The sequence below is a fragment of the Microcaecilia unicolor genome, chromosome 3, assembly GCF_901765095.1.
Source record: "Microcaecilia unicolor chromosome 3, aMicUni1.1, whole genome shotgun sequence".
Classification (NCBI taxonomy): domain Eukaryota; kingdom Metazoa; phylum Chordata; class Amphibia; order Gymnophiona; family Siphonopidae; genus Microcaecilia; species Microcaecilia unicolor.
The window spans coordinates 60,389,311-60,411,309 of NC_044033.1; the positions used below are offsets into that span (position 1 = coordinate 60,389,311).

The window sequence follows — 21,999 nt, forward strand, 5'->3', positions numbered from 1 at the left end:
GCTAACAGTGCACACTATAACCCATGCTAACAGCTTAGCCCACTTTAGTAAACATGCTCCTAAATGTTCCTCTATTGGTCATCTCTCTATCTCTCCTCATTCACTCTGGGTACCCACAAAAGTGCACAGTAACATGTTTTCACCACAGCTGGTCACAGTTTATAACCAGTAGTTGAAATAAATATTTTTGTTGTAATTGCACCTTAATCTGCAAAGAATGAGGGGACTGGAACCTTGAATCTTGTGGAATTCAAGACACTTTGGATGAAAATTCAGAAGTATATGGTAACAAAATATTACTGTATTTAAAATGATGATTATTATTATTAGGCTATTGAAATCAGTTTGTTCTTATTTTATTCAAGACCATTTTAGGTTGATGGTGCATTTGCTGTTTTGGATTCCACTTTTGTGGGGACCTTATCCTTCTTTTGTTTGACCATCTGATGATGCAGATAGTAATTTTGTCTTCTTTAGATTACTGCATTTCCTTATATTTAGGAATCTCATTTAGGGCCTCTTTTACCAAGCTGTGACAAAAGAGGGCTGGCGCTAGCATCTGCGCGTGTTTTACATGCACGCCGAAGCCCCCTTTTACCGCAGTGGGTAAAAGGGAAGTCTCACCTTCTGCAGGAAATGGCTGCACGGCGAGTAAAACACTTGCTATGTGGCCATTTCAGGGGGGAAACCCTTACAACCACCCATTGAGGTGGCAGTAAGGTCTCCCGCACTAACTCAGTGGTAACTGGACAGCGAGTGGCACTGCCCAATTACTGCCAGGTACACTCTGGCAGTACAAAAATTAATAAATTTTTGTAGCACCAGAAATGATGGTGCACTAGGAGTGGGAAGTACCATTGGGCTGCTGCAGTAGCCAGGCAGCACTTCCTGTATAGCGATCGGTAAGCCCACCTTGGGCTTACCGCCACTTAGTGAAAGAGGCCCTTAAATTGAAAAGGAGACTGTGCTTAGTTCAGAATACAGCTGCAATATTGATATTTGGTAAGATGAAATTTGATCATGCTACACCTCTATTGATGAAGCTTCATTGGTTTTCTGTGGCAGCATGAGTTGAGTTTATGATTTGTTGCTTGGTATAGAAATCTCTTTTTGGCCAGGCTCCTGAGGTTTTTGCTTCCTGCAGTGGCGTTCCTAGGGGGGCTGACACCTGGGGCGGATCGCTGATGTGCCCCGCCCCCCAGCTGCAGCGCAACCCTCCCCCCCCCGGCGAAAGGACACCCCCCGGTGAAGGAACCCCCCCGGGTGCACGCCGCTGGTGGGGGGGTGCCGCGCGCCTGTCCGCTTCGTTCGTTTCCATGCTCCCTCTGCCCCGGAACAGGAAGTAACCTGTTCCGGGGCAGAGGGAGCACAGAACGAACGTAGCAGACAGGCGCGTGGCACCCCCTCAGCGGCGTACACCCAGGGCGGACCGCACCCACCGCCCCCCCTAGGAACACCACTGGCTTCCTGGGTTTCATTACTAGGATCTTCCATTATCAGCAGAAATTCTGCCTGGTTGCTTTTGACTTCTCCAACTATTAAAGGTCTAAGATACAAGTCCATTTATGAGAAATCTTTTCCCTTTTATGCAGTGAAACTTTGGAATTGTCTGCCATTCAATGTTCGTCTTGCTCCTACATATATTAGTTTTTGGAAGTTATTATTTATTTATTTACGTCAATTTATATACCGTATCTTATTGCTACTGCAAGACAGAACGGTTTACAATTTATAAAAGAAGCAATACAATAAGTACAAATTGGACAAACATTAGAACTCCAATCATTACAGGAAAGCACAGCAAACCCACAAACTAGCTACATAAGATGAAAAACAGTATAACTCATGATTAGTATACAGGAGAACACCGCAAATACAAAATTAAATACATAATATAATCTACACAGACAAATAATACAGTTTTGATTTAATATATATTACAGATGCCCATTTATAACCTTTCTTCCATTATTCTAAATTCTGTTCTACATAATCGATAAAGTAGAAGGTTTTCAAAAGTTTCCGAAAATGAAAGTAAGATTTCTCAAGTCTGATCTCTTTTGGAAGGCCATTCCAAAGAGAGGGAGACAAATAGAAAAAAGCCGAATTCCGTGTAGATTCCCATCTAGCCCTAGCGAGAGGAGGAATCACTAACCTGTTGTCTGTCAGGGATCTAAGGGTTCGTATGGCAGTGTGAGGAATAGTTAGATTTGACAGATAGTCAGGATTTAGTGTATAAAAAGCCTTATGGGTCAAAACTAAGGCTTTAAACTTAACTCTTGCTTCAACCGGAACCCAATGCAGTTGATGTAGTAAAGGTGTTACTCTGTCATCCCTCCGGGCCCTACAAATCATACGTGCTGCAGTATTCTGTATTCTTTGTAGTCGTTTCAAGCTAGCTTGAGTGATCCCTGAATATATGATATTACAATAATCTAAGCGTGAGATAATATAAGCAGATGTCAACGTTTTAAGGGAATCCTTACTAATTGAATTCCTAACTGACCGAAGTCTCCTAAGATGGAAAAAAGATTTTTTCACTACGTCAGATATTTGTTCCTCAAATGTCAGAGCAGAATCGATTATAACCCCAAGGTATCTAAAAGATTTAACTGTAGGGATGTTCTGGCCAAATAGCATAGGTACCACTGCTGGTCATGTGCCCTGTCCTACTATCCAAGATGTTATAGTCTTATCTGGATTTAATACTAATTGATATGTTGTGAGCCAATCTGCCACTTTATCCAGACAGATTTGTAGCGGTGTAAGATCTATATTAGATGGTTTAACATAATGAATAAGAAGAAAATCGTCCGCATAAGAATAAAAACTAATACCCATTGTTTGAATGAGAAGTGCCAAGGGACTGACATATAGATTAAACAGTAATGGGGACAGGACCGATCCCTGTGAAACCCCACATGGTAGATTGTATATTGTATATTATCTGTTTATGAAATTTTACGAAGTTGTGGAATGATAAATTTTAGGGTTTTCTTTTCTTTTTTTGTACCTGTAATGTATTTATTTAATTATTTATTTTCAACACTTATAATCCACTTCAAACCTAGTGTAGGATTTATTTACTGCCTTTTAGAAGAAATTCATCCAAGATGGTGTACAGTGTACAACAAGAATAAGCCAAACATAGGCAGTACAGAATTAGAGCAGTAAACATATTCAAATAATTCACATTATGGTACTTACAATGTCTTGTGGAATCAGGGAATAAAATTCTCTTCAAAGAGAATCACAGACTGAGTGCACTGGAAAGCATCTATGAAAAACTAAAACAAGTAACTGCAACACTTCTGAACTATCAAGTGTACAGCGCTGCGTATGTCTAGAAGCGCTATAGAAATGATAAGTAGTAGTAGTAGTATGCCATTAAAGTTCATTTATTGGCAGCTTATAGAAAAAAAAATTGAGCTTACTACAAGCATGAAAGGCTACAGCTCTTGCAGGGCTTTACGAAAAAAGTTCTGGCTAGCCCTAAGAACATCATATCGTTTCAAATGCAATTGTTCAGAAAGGGAATCAAGTTTTCATAGGAGGTCCCAGCTAAACAAAATATTTTTTCTTAAATGAGAGGCAAAAGTATTTGAGGTAAAAAGACACCGGCCAATATTCAAGCAATTTAAACGGGCAAGAGAGGATGCTGCCCATTTAAATTGCCTATAGCCACCTACTCCCTGATATTCAGCAGCATTAAACTGGGCAGTGCTGTTGAATATACCCTCTGACTGCCCTTAAAAAAATTGGGCAGGTCAGGGCAGTACAGTGAATGGTAGTGGGGAGAAACCAGCAGTTATGCGGGTGCCGGCAATATTCAGTGCTAACATCTGCATAGCTTAGTGGGCAAATGCAAGCTGCTGCGAGAGGTCACAGCAGCCATTTTCCTAGGGAAGCCACAAGGGGCAGGAGCTGAGAGGGCTTCGCTCATGACATCAGTGACCCCACAGACCACCAGGGACATCAGGTAGGCCCACAGGGATGTTCAGAGAGGGGAGTGGGAAGTTCTGCAAGCTGGGAGGAAGGTAAGGGAAGGAGAGGGATTGGGGGGCTTTGAAAAGAAGAAAAGGGTTATGAGGGCTCCAGCTGAATGTTGGCTGGGACCTGCATAAGCCCTGGCAGTCAGCATCAGTCAAATTAGCCCCGGATATTAAGTGCCGGAGCCCTGACATAGCCCAGGACTGAATATCTGGGGCTAATTTTTAAAAACGCTGACTGCTGCTGGCTGAATATCAGATGGAGTATTTCAAGATTTCTATGACACATTTTATTGCAAGACATTCTTGTTTGACTGTTGGATATTTCTGCTTCAGCAGGGACATTTCTTCACGCTGTCTAGACTGTAAAAGGTCAATTCTATAGCAGAGTACCTTGTAGGAGTCTATTCTGTAGAGAAAAGTAGGTGTCTACTTTCCTTTATAGAATATTTGCCAAATCAGGTAGTGTCACAAAGCCCCAGGTCCTCAGTGCTTTAGGGGAAGTTTGAGGACCTATTTCCCTTGGGTTAGGGAACAGGTCTGGTCTCTGGCCATTCAGAGCTAAGAACAGAGCCTTACCTTTAATAATAATAAAAATAGGATCAGAAACAGCCTACACATATAGGGATCAATATTCAGCTGGTGAGCATTTTGATGCCGGTGTTATTCCCAGATATTCAGTGCTGGGCCATGTCCGGGTTTTAGCACTGAATATCCAGTTTATGAGGAGCCAGGTAACACATAGCCGGTTAAATCGATATTCAGAACTTAAGCAACTATGGTTTAATGCATAAAGATAGGACTGTGATTTATGTGGTCCCATTTGGGTGGTTACCCTGGCCGGTTAAGTGCTGAATATCAACACTTAATTGGCCAACTGCTGACTCCGCCCCTAGAATGCTCCCAAAATAGCCCATTTTCACTTAGGTGCTAACTGATCATTTTCAGTAGTGATAACTGGTTAAGTGCTGCAGAAAGTTAGTGGATAGCCCCAAACAAGCGATGTAAGCAGTCAGTGGCCAGTTAAATCATTTTGAATATCGACCAGATAATTTCTTCAACAACAGTAGACCATGTTCTCAGCAACTTGTACACTCAGAGTGAACTCACCCCATGCGCCAAACTGCTGCTCCCACAAGCTCAGCACTATTCCTTCTGGGATAAGATAACAACTTTATTATTCAGTACTAGCAGATGAGGAACATGAAAAGGCAAGGGTTTCTTGGTTATGCAGATTAGCTAGAGTCTCTCTCACAGACCTCAGTCTTTTATGCAAATTAACTTCCTTCTAGCACAGTCTGGGGATGTCTCTATGCAGCTTCTTCACAACAATACTGTATGCTGGTTACTTTCATATTAAATATTGTAGTTCCTTTCTGCTTTCTGATAACTTTGATTTTATTATACACCACCTAGATCTACCAGTTAGACTTGGCAGCATAGAAAATCTCAATAAACTATAAACTATAATATTCCAAAAAGAACAAGACTGGCTTCTTCTGAATAAGTACTAAGAGTTCCAGTCTAATAGCCTCCTTGCCCTGGATAGGACCAGGTTCAACATGATTTTACTGTCCTATCCTCCACCCCTGGCTGCTACCTCTCTGCTCTCATCTCTCCCTACATTCCTCCCCGTGAACTCCGCTCACTGGACAAGTCTCTCTTGTCATCCTCCTTCTCCTCCACTGCTAACTCCAGGCTTCGCTCCTTTTCTCTCGCGGCACCTTATGCCTGGAATAGACTTCCTGGACCTATACGTCTAGCTCCATCTCTACCTGTTTTCAAATCTATGCTGAAAACCCACCTTTTCACTGCTGCTTTTAGCTCCTAGCCACAATTGCCCTCCCCTTGTCCCTTCCTCCCTTCTCACCCATTACTTCCCTCACCCGTAACTGCCTTGTCTGTCTGTATTATTTAGATTGTAAGCTCTTTTGAGCAGGGACTGTCTCTTTGTATCAGGTGTTCAGCGCTGCGTGAGTCTGGTAGCGCTATACAAATGCTAATAATAATAATAATAATAATAATAATAATAATAATAATAAAAAGCTTCAAATCTTAATTGTTCAATCACTTAAAGGTACCTTGTCCTTCTATCCATCTTTGGCTCTTTTTGGCCAGTCTTTCTCCTTATGGCTTCTTTTGTTCAGCTTTCATTGTCTCCCCCTTTCTTCCTTTTACATTTTTTTCAGAAAGGTTATAAGGCCCTAAGGAATTTACTTTACCTCTCCTCATTTCCCTCTACCTGTCAGGGAGCTTGGCTCATTCCTGTTCCCAATTAGGATGATTGTCATGGCCCCTCCTATCCGTTCTTAATATGGGCACAATTTCCTCTCGGGTATAAGCTTCTCTGCTCCACCCTTCTGGGACACTCCTCCCATTTATCCTTTAACTTTGGCTAACCCATTCTTAAAGACACCTCTCCTTTCTTTAGGTCTTTTGGTTTTCCTGCCCTAGACCAATGCATTTTGAAGCTGAAACCTGTTGATTTGGTTTACAGAATTGTATGAACTCAATTGTTATTCTCCTTGACTAGAGAACTTCTGTATTATGTCATCCATGTTGAACCTTTAGGATAATTGCGGAATAGAAGAACCTAAATAGAATAGAATAAAGCATGCTCCTTTCCTGGCATGACAGGCCCTGTGTCTGTCACAGTAGATACACACCAAACATTTAGGATCGGGTACTTAACACCAGTCATAGAGCTGGTGTAAGTGTAGCTGCATAAATGCAGCAGCTACCCTCATAATTTACACTATTCTGTAAGTTATGGTGCTCATTTTCAAAGCATATGGACTTACAAAGTTATGTAGTAGCCCACGTAACTTTGTAAGTCTATGTACTAAATGAGTTTCATTGTGTGTAAGGGGGAGCCCCGCCTATACTCCAACTCTGTGTACACTCCACTTGCAAATATGCGCTATGTAATTTAAGTGAGTATTTTTAGAATAGCATTTAGGCACATATGCTAGGGCGACTGAAACCAAAGTTTTTGGTTTTGGCTAAAATTGAATCTGTGACTAAAATTCAGTGCATAGTTTCAGCTGAAACTGAAGCCAAAACTGTCAGCCCCCATGGACAAAAAATGGGCTGCATAGTCCCCCCCCAATCCATGGCAGAAAGCAGGTCCTTCCCCTGGGCCTACTTTAGAAGCTCTGGTGGTCTAGTGGCTGAGTTGGGGCAGTAGCGATCCCCACTCGCTTCTGCCCATTCAGGCTCCACATTCAAAATGGCTGAAAGGACCTCCCAAGGTAGTCTCATGAGACTCTCACTGGAGGTCATGGTTATCCACATAAATAGGACCAGCCAGGTTAACCACATACATAGAAACTGGCTATGCATTATCTGGCTCTGGAAACCCGAAATTCAATGATGGTGCCAGGACATGGCCAGGCATTGAATTTCTGCTTTAATGCTAGTGGCACTGTGGCAGTCATCAAATTGCTGATCACCGCTGGCTGAATATCAGGCCCAAAATATCCAAACAACAAAGATAGAAAAATGTGTTTTTATTTTGAATTTATTAATTGGAATATGTTAGCTTTGGGAAATGTTCATCACGCCTGTTTTTGTATTGTGTTCACTACAAAAAGAAATGCTTTTTTTTCCCCAGTGTTGTAGTACATACCGAGTTTCACTTCTTTGAGTTCCCAGTTCAATTTTTGTCTTCATATTTCTATTTCTGGTTTGTTCTGTATTTGGTGAGGTTTGTCTGTGTTTTGTATGTGAAGAAGTTAAAATTGTTTTATGTGTAGTAGTGATGGAAGATGGGGAGATTGAGGGTGGTGAGGAGAGGGGATCGGAGGGAGGAGAGGGGATCGAAGGGGGGAGGGCTCTCCTTAATTTCTGCCCTGGGCCCCAGCATGTCTAACATTGGCTGGTTCTCATAGCTGACGGGAAGTCTCTCTGTGGGTAATATTTTCACATTTGATTTTCTTTTATTATTTATAACTAGGGCTGCATTTCAATTAAATTTTTAAACTTCATGATTAAAAATAAAGGAAGCATCTCTCTTTCTTCCTGTCCTCTCATCCCCCCCAGACTGTGTGCTGCCTGCCTGCATTCCTGATCTGTGACTCACAGAACAGGCATGCAAGCAGGAAACAGTCTGGGGGGGGGGGGGGGGGAGTGCCCACAAGGAGATGCTAGACCTAATGGGGGGAGTGGAAGGGGGCTCTGATTGCCAGACCTCAGGGAGGAGTAGGAGGGGGCCCATTCTGGATTGTGGCAGGGGGCCTGGAGGGGGTCCACAGAAGATGTCGGACTGTGGCAGGGGGGCCCAGAGGGGATAGACCTTGGGGGGGTACCCTGAGGGATTGCCGAATCCACAGGCCTACTTACCAGTGGCAGGCAGCAGCAGGCAGGCCCCAGTGGGCAGGCAGCGGCGGCTGATATTCAGTGCACTCCCCAATAGCGGTGCTCCTTATTGGATTCCCAGGCAAAGAGCCAATCCTGGAGGCATTCCCTGGCCAAACAGCCAATCACAGGAACATGGGCTAAAATGGGAGAAGAAGGGAAGGAGAAGCAAATGGCAGGCTTGTGGCGTGTTAAAGGTAAGGTAACTTGGGGTGATTAATTTTATTAATTGTGATTAATATTTTTAATTGCAATTAATATGCACCCTTATTTATAACCCACAATTATAGAATACTAGTAAAAAATGCCTGTTTCAAAAGGGAAGGAAACGGGCGCTAGCAAGGCCATCCCCCACCCTCCCTTGCTGTTCAAGACTCTGCCATCCCTCCGTTTCCCCCCCTTCCGTGACCCAGTCGACCCCCCCCTTCTCGGCGAAAACTGTCCCCCGCCGCCGTCCAGTACCTGTGCTGACGGGGGACCCCAACCCCCGTCAGCCGAAGTCCTGTGCTGGCCTTTGCGGCGTTGCTTCTTCAATGATTTTGTGTTCAAGTTCCTCTGCGTGCACGTGATGTCAGACGCACGCAGAGGAACTTGAACCGAAGATCATTGAAGAAGGAACGCGGCGAAGGCCAGCACAGGACTTCGGCTGATGGGGGTTGGGGTCCCCCGTCAGCACAGGTAGTGGACGGCAGCGGGGGATGGTTTTCGCTGAGAAGGGGGGTCGACAGGGTCGTGGAAGGGGGGGTCCGTTGGCGTTTCGTCAAGTGTCAGTGCTCCGCCTTCGTCATCATCAGGTAGTGACGCGAGGGCGGGACAAACACTCATGGGCAAAGGGGATATCTCGATGCCTCAACTTCCGGTGGTGGCTTAATATAGAACGTTGGGGTTGCGAATTATGTGCGGATGGGGTGTGGCTGAGGGCGGGTCTATGACTATCAGTGAGTGTGAGTGAGAGTGAGTGTTGCTGACAGCCTAGCCTACCAACACTGCAGGGCTTCAGTGTTACCCTCCTACAGAGTGAGCTTCAGAATGTTCCAGGTGAGAATTATTTATATAGATGTGGGTTGTGTACAGTATGCAGAAATAAAGTCTTAGTGCCCCTGTGAGAGCTTCTGCTATGCTTGGAATGATCGATTCCATGTTGCCTTTATCTTTTGCGCTCTAGGAAATCTACAGGAAAGTGGACACTGATCACTCAGGAACCATGGACGCCCATGAGATGCGCAATGCTCTTAGGGAAGCAGGTAAGTGCAAGAAGGCTATTATTGCATGGAAAGTGTACAAGGGGAAGGGAATGGTTAACATACACAAGGTTCTCTGATACACTGCTTAGGGAGGCACCGAGGCAGGGCTGGACAGTATGACTATAGAGAGTGTCCTGCCATTGCACTGTGATATTATAACCTCATAGGATTGCTCTGACCTTATTATAGATTCTACAGATGTGCAGTACCTGAATAACGTAAATTAGATCAGCAGCAGCATCTGTAATATCAATTTGCACATTCTGCCCTTCAATCCATTCAATGCCTGGTTGGGACAGTTGAAGGTAGCTGCTTAAGCATAGTATCTGGACTGAGGCCCCTCAATTCAGCATATGTTCCTCACTTGAACTACATCTGATGAATCTGAGCACTGTTCTGTAGAGCCAGGTTTGTTGTTACATCAGGACACACCAGAGAAAACAGCCAGATATGTTCATCTTGTTATCTTGTGCTTTCTTTTGGTCTTTTACAACTATAGCTGGGAAACTTGCAGATAGGGAGTGCTGTCCAGTCCCTCACCTGGCTGATGCTTTTTCTTGAATGCCATACTGTCAAACAGTGGTTTAATACTTTGCTTTCTTCCTGCTCGGATTACTGTCAGCACAAGTGCCAGGACCATGGCTAATTCTGTATGTGCCCTCCTGCAAAGGTCACTGGGACAGTCCCACAGTAGACGTTGTGAATGGCCTTTTCCACTGATATGTAGAACTAAAGACCAAAAACACCTGTAGGTACAAAATAAATGATATTTAGAATTAATCTAAAGGACAAAAAAAATTAAAAATATTTCTGCATATGATTGTGTATGTAGACCTATTCCCCTCATTAAGTGCTGTTTGGGTGTTTATATTATAGACTACATGCACTTAAATGCGCACAAGTGTATACTTACCTGCATAAGTGCTAGGTGTGTGCTCAGCACTATTTTATAAATGATGCGCACAACTTGCTTCATGCATTAATGCAAGGGGAGGCATTTATTTATGCATTCTTGTATCCCACTGTTATCCGAAAACAGGTTCAAAGTGGCTTACAGTTTACATTTAGGTGAAATTACATTAGTGTTTTACATTTATTGTATAGGGAGGTCATCGATAGCTTGTGTGGTTAGCTGTAGAATTTTTTGAAGAGGTAGGTTTTCAGTTCTTTCTTGAACTGTAGATAATTAGTGAGATTTCTTATGGCTTCTGGCATTGAGTTCCACCATTTGGAACCCAGGTAGATAGATGGGTTTGAACGTTGTGTTTCTACAGTTGAGTAGGTGGAGAAGTAAGTAACTTATGGTGTCTGGGCTTGTATTTCTTGGAATTTAGTTTTGACTCTGTTTAATTTGAGTTTGAATGTTGTTGCCCAGTTTTCCATAAGGTCTAGGCCTGTTTTGACTTTCTCCAGTATTTCAGTGATGCCTTTATGAAAAGGTTTGTAGATGGTGACATCATCTGCATATATGAATGGGTTGAAGCCCATTGCTTCCAGTTTTTTTGCCAAGTGGTGCCATCCATACATTGAACAGTATTGGTGATATTGGAGATCCCTGTGGTACCCCGCATTCAGGGGTCCAAGAAGCTGACATCTGGTTGGACATCTTTACAATGTAGAATCTGGTCCTTAAGAATTCATTGAACCATGCCACCACTTCACTGCATATTCCCATGTTGTCGAGCTATTAGTGTTGTGTGATCTACTAGATCGAATGCATTTGACATGTCGAATTGTAGTAATAATATGCTCTGTCCTTGGCATATTAAGCTTCTGAACTTCGTTACTGTCTCGGTGCTGTGTTGTGGTCTGAACCCTGATTGGGAGTTGTGAAGGATTGAGTATTGTGTCAGGTATTCTATTAGTTGCTGTGCTACTAAACCCCCTATATTGTTTTGATCAATAATGGTATTGACGCCACTGGTCTGTAGTTTGTGATGTCACTGATTTTGCTAGTCATGTTTTTAGGGATTGGAGTGAGTATGATGGTTCCTTTGTCTGTTGGGAATTGTCCTTTTGTGAACATATATGTGATGTGATTGGTGAAACATTCGATTAACCAGTCCGGTGGGTCTTTCATCATATAGTTAGGGCAGTTATCTAGCATACAGTGTACGTGTGCGTATCTTGTCAGTAATTACTTTATTGTGTTTAGTTTGGGTGTTTTGAAGGAGGATCATATTCTATCTGCCATGGTTTGTGCATCATTTGTTTCACATTCTTGTAGAAAGTCTGTGATGGATGTCTGTGGTTTTATTAGATTTGATCTTTTCTTTGCTATTTTGTGTTCAAAATATTGTGCAAGCTCATCTGCAGTATTTGTGTGTATGTGGACTAGGTGATCAACAGTTATCTACCTTGGTTGTTGATGAGGTTGGTGAGGCTTCTCAGTTGCTCCATCGTTCTGATTTCCCATGCAGGCAGACATCTTTGGGTGAGTGCTGTGTTTCACTGCTGTGTCCGGGGTATCTTCGGGCTGGGTTCTGATATTGGGATTTGCGTTCGGTGATTGATGCCATATGGCTGTGCAGTCTTTCTCCCCTGCTCTTGCTGTCTGCCTGGAGGACTCCGCACCAGTTCTGGCTGGTCGAGGGGGGCTGGAATTGGCTCCAGGGGTTCACATTCATAGGTCTGTAAAGATTCTGTCTATTTTTATGCCTCCTTGGTCCGGACAAAGTCTAGGGGGGGTGTCCTGGGTCCTTAGTTGTCTCTTGGGACCTGTGGGAGGAATGTGTGTGTGTGTCGGTGTGTATGTGAATCTTTCTGCATGTGTGTACATGTGTATCTTTGTGTGTGTCGGTGTGTATGTGTGTGTGTGTGTGAATCTTTTTGCATGTGTGTCCATGTGTACATGTGTGTCTATGTGTGTATCTTTGTGTGTGTGTGTGTGAATCTTTTTGCATGTGTGTCCATGTGTACATGTGTGTCTATGTGTGTGTCTTTGTGTGTGTGTGTGAATCTTTCTGCATGTGTGTCCATGTGTGTTTGTTTGTGTCTGTCTGTCTGTATGTGTGTTTGTGTGTGTATGTCTTTGTTGTCTATTTGTACAGATAGACAAAGAGATGGATGGAGCCTTTCAAATAGGTACTATGCTTGGGTAAAACACACCTGAAAAGGGAGTTGGGGGAGGGGGCACAAAATCCCAGGCAGAACAGCACTGAAGACTAACCTGTTTAAAAAGGCATACCCCACTGATCCAACTTAAATGCCTAATCCCTGCAACACAACAAAAGTAAAGTACGTAATGGACATAACACAACTCTTCCGTTGACTGTTCCATATGAACTTTATTTAACCACAACAACCCTTTGTATTTGTTCACACCGGAGTCTGGGAACGCCCCTCCGGTACTATGTAAGCCACATTGAGCCTGCAAATAAGTGGGAAAATGTGGGATACAAATGTAACAAATAAATTAAATAAACATGGGTGGGACCAACATTTACATGCGTAACTTACACATAGGGGCGACCCAAGGCAATCTGCCGCCCGAGGCAAGGATGAGATGTCGCCCCCACCCAGTCTGGCATCTCCCCTCTTCCCTCCTCAAACCCCTTCCCTGCATTTACCTTATTTTATTATTTCCCAAAAGGTGGCTGCGATTCCCATAGGCTGCCCTGCTGCGGTGCTGCTAGCTCTGGCAGCCTCTTCGCTCTACTGCATCCCGCCTCTGAGGAAACAGGAAGTTACATCAAAAGTTGGGCCACAGTAGGGAGAAAAGTGTGGTGCCAGTGGCAGGGTAGCCTATGGGAAGCACTGCCACTGCTAAATTTTAGAAAAGAAAAAAATAAGGTAATCACAGGGAAGGGGGTTGATGAAGTAAGGGAAGAGTGCAGCTCTCTGTAAGTGGGATTCCTGTTTATGTCTTCCCCATGCTCTGCCCCTGTGTATGCCTTCTTGTAAATATGTACTATGTAAGTTAAGTGGATATTTGCAGAATAGCGCTTAGGTGGCATGTTAGCATATACATGTGTAAGTGTGCACATATATGCTAGTATTCTAAACACTTATGTAACATGCATGCAAAATGTTAGTGCCTATTTTGTAGAATTGCCCTCAATGAGAGTCATTTTTAAAAACTATGCTGGTTGTAGGTGCCATTGAGTTGTTGTCAACTTATGCTTTGAAATTGGTTCAGTCAGGCAGCTAATTGTTGATACAGTGGCATCCATGGTTGCAGCTATTGTACCTATCACACTGTTGGTTTTCCTCTTTGCGTTGACCTTCAACCTTCCCAAGCATGATACCTTTCTCTAATGATCTTTCCCATCATTTGAGCTTCCAAGGAAATCTTGGGGTTTGATCTCCTCTAATACCAATTGATTTGTTCTTTGGGCAGTCCACAGTATATGTAGTATTCTTCTCCAGCACAGTAGTTCAAAGGCATCGATTTTCTTCTCCACTCAGCAACACAGAGAGGGTCACAGTATAAAACACACAAAGCAAACAAAAAGCACCAAGAGCCTTCAAAAAAAAGAACAGATCTTTAATTCAAGGACTATGACTTTCTTGATGTCTTCCAACAACTCTTCTGGTACTCTGTCCTTCGTATCCAATGTGGTTAATCAATTTTGCAGGTGGTCTTTATTTATTTTTATTTATTTATTGCATTTGTATCCCACTTTTTCCCACCTATTTGCAGGCTCAATGTGGCTGATGGTATATTTTCAAGATCATACTTTGCTATTTTCATGACTGGCTTTTTCAGCTTTAGCTTGAGATTGCACACTAGTAGCTGGTGATCTGTACCACTGTTGGCTCCAACTTTTGTCTTTGTTGTTACTGAGCATTTCCATCGCTGACTTCCACAGATGTAGTCAATTTGATTGTTGTATAAGTCCATGTGTACAGTCACCACTTGTGTTGTTGAAAGAAGATATTTGAAATGAACAGATTTTGGGTCCCTCAGAATTCTATCAAATATTCTTCAGCTTTGTCCCTGTTGCTGAGCCCATATTTTTCAACCATTTGGCCTTCCTCTTTGTTCTCAATTTTTGTGTTCCAGTCACCCATGACTATTAGTATATCTTGTTTGCATCTTCTGTGAATTTCAGCTTGCTCTTGTTTGTAGAGCTGATCACCTTTCTCCTCTTTTGCATCTGTTGTTGGTGCATATATCTGAATAATACTGTAGGAGTGGCCTAGTAGTTAGGTGCAGCTTGCTTTGGACTTGAGGAACTGGGTTGAATTTTCGCTGCTGCCTGGCAACTGGGGCAGTGGGTTGATTTCTTGGGAAACTGGGCTTGATTCCCACTGCAGTTCTTTGTGACCCTGGGCAAGTCACTTAACACTTCATTGCCCCAGGTACAAATAATACTTAGATTGTGAGCCCATTCAGGGACAGAAAGTACCTGTACAAGTATTTGTGTCTGTAAACTGCATTGTCGCCTGAGGGATCACTTGTGATATATCAAGTGCCAAAAATAAATACATAAATATTATAAGTTGTATTGATGGGCATTCCTCATAGATGAAAAGAAATTAAGCATTGCAGTACAGTTCTTGCGAATGTCTTCTTAATCATCAATGCAACACCATTTCTTCTTTGTCTTTCATGTCTGGTGTAGTATACCATGTGATCATCAGATTCAAATTGTCTGAGGACAGTCCATTTCAGTTCACTGATACCCAACAGGTCAAATTGTATGTATTCCATTTCATTCTTGACCATGTCCACCTTTCCTTGGTTCATGCTTCATGTATTCCATGTTACAGTATGTATGACATCTTTGCAGCTTGCATGCATAACCACAACAGTCAGACTTCCCAAGGGCTTTGTTCCAATTGCTTCACATGTGCCGGTTTAACTCTGAAGAGTCTTCAGCTCTTCCTCCAGTATCCTGTTGAGTGCATTCTGACCTGAGGCGAGGGGCTCATCTTCTAGCATTATATTGCAATTTGTTTTGTTGTAACTATCCATTGAGTTTTCATAGCGAGATACAGAAGTAGATTAAAAGGCATATTCACAAAAATAGCATAAATGGGCTTGTATAAAATTAGGTCACGTCTAAAAGTATGCAGGGTGTAGGCCATCTCACACTTGTACAATAGGCATTGCGTAGGAGCAGAGTATGACCGAGCGTGGTTGAAGTCAAGATTTACACTAGGGGTGGGCAAACCTCGGTCCTCAAGGGCTGCAACCCAGTCGAGCTTTCAGGATTTCCCCAATAAATATGCACAAGATCTATTTGCATACAATGGAGGCAGTGTATGCAAATAGATATCATGCATATTCATTGAGGAAATCCTGAAAATCCAACTGGGTTGTGGCCCTCAGGACCAAGGTTACCCACCTCTCATTTACACACTTACTTCAGAAAACACATGTGTATTGTGCATATGAATATTTACACCTGTTCTTGAGCAGACATAATGTCTGGGCCTTCAATCTAGGCATGTGTCTTTATAAAATTGGCACCCTCCTGCCCAATTAATCTAGGTACCAAGTTATAAAATTACTCTCAATATAATTTGGAAAGTATTGTAACTTTGTAAGGAAAGAGTTCCACAGCTCCCTCACACAAAAAACATACATGCACCTCTTCACGTAATTTGGAATTGACGTAGCCTTAATCCAAGGCCTCCTGAATAGAAAGGACAGACCACACTGTGCCATCTGAGAGGAAAAGCCCTGATTCCTTCTCCTGCTGTTCATAGACTCTTACTCTTTTTTTTTTAGGCTTTGCATTGAATAACAAAGTGCAACACATCATCACCTTGCGCTATGCTTCCAGTGACTTACTGATCGACTTTGATGGCTTTATCGCTTGCATGATTCGCCTGGAAACCCTGTTCAGTAAGTTTGCTCTTTTCTCGGAAAGTGAACCTGATTGAATATTAGCCAAATAGCCATGATAAAAAAAGAAACGTAAGTACTTAACTTTCAGGGTTATACACGGAGATCTTCCTAAATCAAAATGCTAGCCTGCTCAGTGCTTAAATGCTGGAGTCTAAAATGTGGGTGGGTCAAGGGAAGGATAAAGACAGAGCAATGACATTAGGAGCTTAGAGCTGATTCCAGCACACGTCACCTAACCTAGGAACATCAATAGCTATCCTAAATTTTCATCCACAATTTAAGTGCTTAAGATCAGCTGAATGTATGTACCAGAGTTAGGTGGTCATTTTGGAAAGCTTTAGCAGCAGTTACATGTATAAAATAACTTATACATCTGGCTACTGATGGTAGAAAAACCACTGCTTACATAAGTAGATCTGCAGTACAGTTTCCAAGAGGGCATGTTGTGGGCATAATTTTTTTTTTTTTTGGGGGGGGGGGGGGGCGGAGGAGTGCAGAGACCAAAAGATATGCATGTATTTCCAATTTTACAATGCAAATACATACATACTTAAAAAATACTAGACATTGGTATTTACACCTGCTCCAAGGAAAATATCAGCTAACTGCTTGTTTGGACTTGGGGTCTGCACAAGCGACTGAGACAAGCAAATGTGCTTACTTCTATTGGGGTAGATATTCAAAAGTATTTAACCAGGTGGGAAGGCTGCTTCTTGGTTAAATTGTGCTGGCCAGCCACTGCACATACTCAGCTGCATTTATCCAGACTGTGCTGCTGAATATGTACTCTGACCATTAAGGCAGTCTGGGGAGTCAGGGTGGCACCGGGGTCTATCCAGTTAGTGGTGAGATTCAGTCCGCAAAAAGGCTATCCTAACTTTATCCAGGTACTGGTTTGGATATTGGCCAGAACCCGGATAACTTCCAGTGGCAGGCCATACCTGGAACATTCAATGCTGGTGCCTGGATTAGGCCCGGCCTTGAATATCCAGGTCAGATTTGACTGATGGGTGGTCAATGCCTTTAATAATACTGACTGCTGCTGGCTAATATTGGGGTGAAAGTGTTTAAAACCATCTCAAAGCTTTTTTAAAAAAGACGGGGGGGGGGGGGGGGGGGGGGTTCACTCAACACCATAATTGACTCTGGACAACCAGCTGTGTGAAATCAAGCACTTACACATTCAAAATCCTGAGTGATGCTGTTTTTTGTTTTAACAAAAATAGGTGCTTCATGTAGTCAAAAATATATGTAAGGGTGGGGGTCAAATTAACTCTATATCCAAGGCAGACCCACAACACAACCTGTATTCTTAAAGCATATATCACCATGCATTCACAATAGATTGCTTAAGTCTTAAATAAGTACCTCAGCAATTACTCTTGTCACATGAGGAACTCTCATCATACTCTTCATCGATCCTTATACTATCATGTTTTAATTTCTACATATACTTTTTTCTTCTTCATGTACTTTTTATCTATTTTTTCATTTTCATAAAAAATATAGTGCTTTAAAATAAATTTATAGCAGCACTTAGCTTTTAACTGATGAGAGGACCCGGCACTTACATGGGTTATTTCCTGTCCCCTTTAGGTATTTTACAAAAGGCTTCATGTTCAGTGAGTATTTTATAAAACTTTGTGAAAAGGTGCATGACCTGAGCTGAACATACCATTTTCCACTTAGATGACATATGTAAGATAGGGTTTATGAAGGCCTGTTTTATACAGAATGTCGAGGTAGGAATTGAAATGTTCAGGTTGGTTGGGACATTCACATTTAACCCTGGTATTTTACAAAAGGCTCTGCTAACATGGAGCTTTTTCTAAAATACAGCAGAAGCAGGCATTTCAGAAAAAAAAAGATGTTCAAAAAAAGAGCACCATTCCTTGGGGCTTTACACATGTAAGCGCTGTTAACGACACAAATATTTGCTGACCTGTGCCAGTCTTGCATTATACACGTGTATTTGGCAGTGCTTCTCTGTGTATGTGCTGGATTTCACAAAGCTGTCTAGACCAGAGAAGCCAATTAAAGAACTGAGCAAAATAACTCGTATTAGCAAATTTTGGAGGACACTACAGAGGTTAGCTCAATTGCCTTCTAAATCACGGGAAAGACACAGGTCCAAAGAAGCAGGTAGATAGTGTTTACATGTCCCTCACAGCAGGTGCAAAAGTTGATGCCAGAATTTTAAAAAATACATGCATCTTCCCATTGTGAAATGGGAACTACACAATTTTGTAGCCCGTCCTCTTTAAATCTCTGCATCTCAGAGCATCGACTCATGGAAACAGTGGCTTTTTGAAAGATCCATTGACAAACATATGCAATCCACACATCTAAATGTCGCTATGCTTCTGAAATGATCTCTTTAGACTCTGAAATGGAGATTCTCAACAATCTTTGTCCATCAGCTTATTATTTGATTGAAATGCTTCAGCCAGTGTACCCTGGATGCGTCAATGCTCCGTGCAATACATTCAGTAATCTTTTCCACGTGGGGGCTTTTCTTTTCCTGGAGAGTCAATAGACACATTGGCCCAATATTGAAAAGCATTTAATTGTAGAATGGCAGCCACAATCTGTAAATTTTCAGCAGTATTATCTAGATAGTGCGGGGATGGAGCAAGGTGTAACTGCGGGTGCCTTAAAGTAAGACATGCCAGTGCCAGATTCTGTAATGGAATCTGGGGCCCGGATGCCGTTATAGAATAGGCTGTCGTGACTCAGCATCAGGGCACCTAAAAGCAGGCATCTGCTTATATCATCGCTGTCCACAGAGCTGGTACTGGTTAATGGTCTCTCTGTAATTTTCAGCACTGCTTGCTGATGGATGGCAACACTGAATACACATGATGGGGTCAATATTCAGACTGCAGAAGGTAGCCAGGCTGCCTCTCGCGGTCCGCACTGAGCCCGGATATGCAATGCCAGGCTGTTTCCAGCGAACAGCATTGAATGTCCAAGTGGTTTTTTGGCCAGTTTAAATTTAACCAGCCAAGCTGATATTCAGCGCTGGCCAGTAAACCAGCCAAAGATATTCCAGCTATTTTGGTGGCCTAATGCTGTGCTGATTATCAACGGATAGCCGGTTATATCGCACGATATAACCGGTTATCCACTAAGCATTCAGTGGTAGATAACCTGCTATCTCCCACTGAATATTGCCAGATAGCTGGTTAAGCACTATTTAACCGGCCAGGAGCTGTTCCTGGCCAGTTAAATGGTTTTAAATATCAGGCAGATTATATTATCGTTTATCATTTATTTCACTTGCTATACCGCTTAGTTGCATGCAAATTAAAGTGGTTTACAAAAAAAAAAGAAGTTAATAAAACAACAACAAAACGGAAAAATAGAAAGGAACGCCATTCAATTGAAAAGCCATGGCCATTGCTTTAAAAAAAACACTAACACTCTGGTTTATTAAGCAGCGCTAGTGGCAGTCCATGCACTAGTGCCAACATGGCCCATGGGCCATGTCGGCACTAGTGCATGGACAGCCACTAGCAGTGCTTCGTAAACAGGTCCCGAACTGTGTCATTTGAATATTGTTTGTAAAATACAAGAATTCTTCAGTGACCACATTGGTTACACAGGGTGTCTCTATTTGACGCTTGTCTCACATAAACCAGAGGAAGGTATTTGGTACGCTAGGTCAGAAGTTTATTATGGGTGTGCTTTTGTTTGAAATGAAACGGAAAACAAAAGAAAGCAAACCGTCCCATCTTCCCGTCATTGCAATTCAGTAGTTCATGATGAATAGCACAAAGGAAATTCTGAGAATGTGGATCTGGACAGAGCCAGTGCCAGAGTATTAGGCACCTTCAGCAAAACTTCAGACTTGTGTCCCCTCTCCATTTACCTTTCAGGCTCCTAGGACCCCTACCCAAATTTTAATAAAGAAACTCAACAATCTCAATTACGCCAATATCATCCCTCCCAGAACGATCCTATAAAAATACATAATTGGACATCATACTTTTTAATATTAAACAGTTAAAAGCACTGTTCTTTGCCACCCTCATAAAAGATACCACCCTAAGCCACCTGCTCATTTGCCTAATGGTTAGGCCGGGCTTGGATCTGGATAGACCACAATTCATCTGTTACCAAGAGGGACATTTTCGAAAGAAATGTCTAAGTCAGAATTTGGACGTTTTACAAAGACGTCCAAATTCCGAAGCGGGAAGAAGGTCATTTTCGGAAAAGATGAACGTCCATCTTTTGTATTCGAAAATATCATGGATGTCCTTGGATTTGGACGTTTTGCGATTTGGATGTCTTTGATTTTCGGCTATTTTCGGGGGAAAAAAAACGTCTAAGTCTAAAACGTCCAAAGTCAAGCCATTTGGACATGGGAGGAGACAGCATTTTTAGTAGACTGATCCCCCTGACATGCCAGGACAGCAATCGAGCACCCTAGGGGGCACTGCAGTGGACTTCATAAAATGCTCCCAGGTACACAGTTCACTTACCTTGTGTGCTTAGCCCCCCAAAACCCACTACCTCCAACTGTACACCACTATCATAGCCCTTACGTGTGAAGGGGGCACCTATATGTGGGTACAGTGGGTTTCTGGTGGGTTTTGGAGGGCTCACAGTTTCCTGCACAAGTGTAACAGGTAGTGGGAGTATGGGCCTGGGTCTGACGTCCACTAAACTACTCCAGGGACCTGCATGCTGCTGTCATGGACCTGAATATGATATCTGAGGCTGGCATAGAGGCTGGCAATGTTCGTCAACACACTTTTTGGGGGTGGGAGGGGGTTAGTGACCACTAGGAGGTAAGGGGAGGTCATCCCTGATTCCCTTCAGTCGTCATCTGGTCATTTGGGGCAACATTTTGTGCATTATTCGTAATAAAAACAGGCCCAGCTCAAAACGTCAAAGTTTTAGTGCTGGACATTTTTGCTTTGTTCCATTATTTATTTATTTATTTGTAACATTTGTAGCCCACATTTTCCCACCCATTAGCAGGCTCAATGTGCCTTACATAATACCATACAGGCGATCGCCAGGTCCAGTAGATGTTAAACAAATACAGTATAAAATAAGGGTCAGGTAAGGTAAGGGTATACAAGTACAATAAGGGTCAAGGAAATAAGGAACATATAATGTCCAATACAATGTAAGGTTTTGATGCATTGCAAAGTTGAGGCATTTAAGTTGGGTCAGTAGGGTAGACCTTGCAAAACCTGAAGTTTAGATCGCCTGAAGTTTAGATCGTCATGGATCGTTTTCACACTCTTATCGCTCAAAGACGACCAAGTCTTAGGAATGCCCAAGTTCCGCCTTAAACATGCCTCCGATATGCCCCCTTGAGATTTGGACATCCTTCCGACGGACTTCTGAGACAGACGTCTAAAATGCGGTTTCGATTATACTGATTTGGATGTTTCTGTGAGATGGACGTCCAAATGCCGATTTAGGTCACTTTTTGGACGTCCATCTCTTTCGAAAATGAGCCCACAATACTCTTAAGTACTGACATTCTCAAAAGAAATTGTTTCATGATGTATTTTCTATTTCCTTTAAAAGAAATTTTCCAACTCTTGGACAAGGGGAACAGTGGCGTCATCCAGCTCTCTTTGCCAGAGGTAAG

At 42.6% G+C, this 21,999-nt stretch overlaps 1 protein-coding gene across 1 annotated transcript in view; it reads left to right on the plus strand.

The window, feature by feature from the left end:
* The window catches only part of CAPN8 (calpain 8), a 135,580-nt gene that overhangs the window by 107,174 nt on the left and 6,407 nt on the right, over positions 1–21,999 (plus strand). The window contains exons 17-20 of the mRNA XM_030195968.1: positions 217–285; positions 9,511–9,589; positions 16,269–16,385; positions 21,936–21,994. Coding sequence (XP_030051828.1) covers positions 217–285; positions 9,511–9,589; positions 16,269–16,385; positions 21,936–21,994 — 324 coding nt within the window. The remainder of the gene's footprint in view (positions 1–216; positions 286–9,510; positions 9,590–16,268; positions 16,386–21,935; positions 21,995–21,999) is intronic.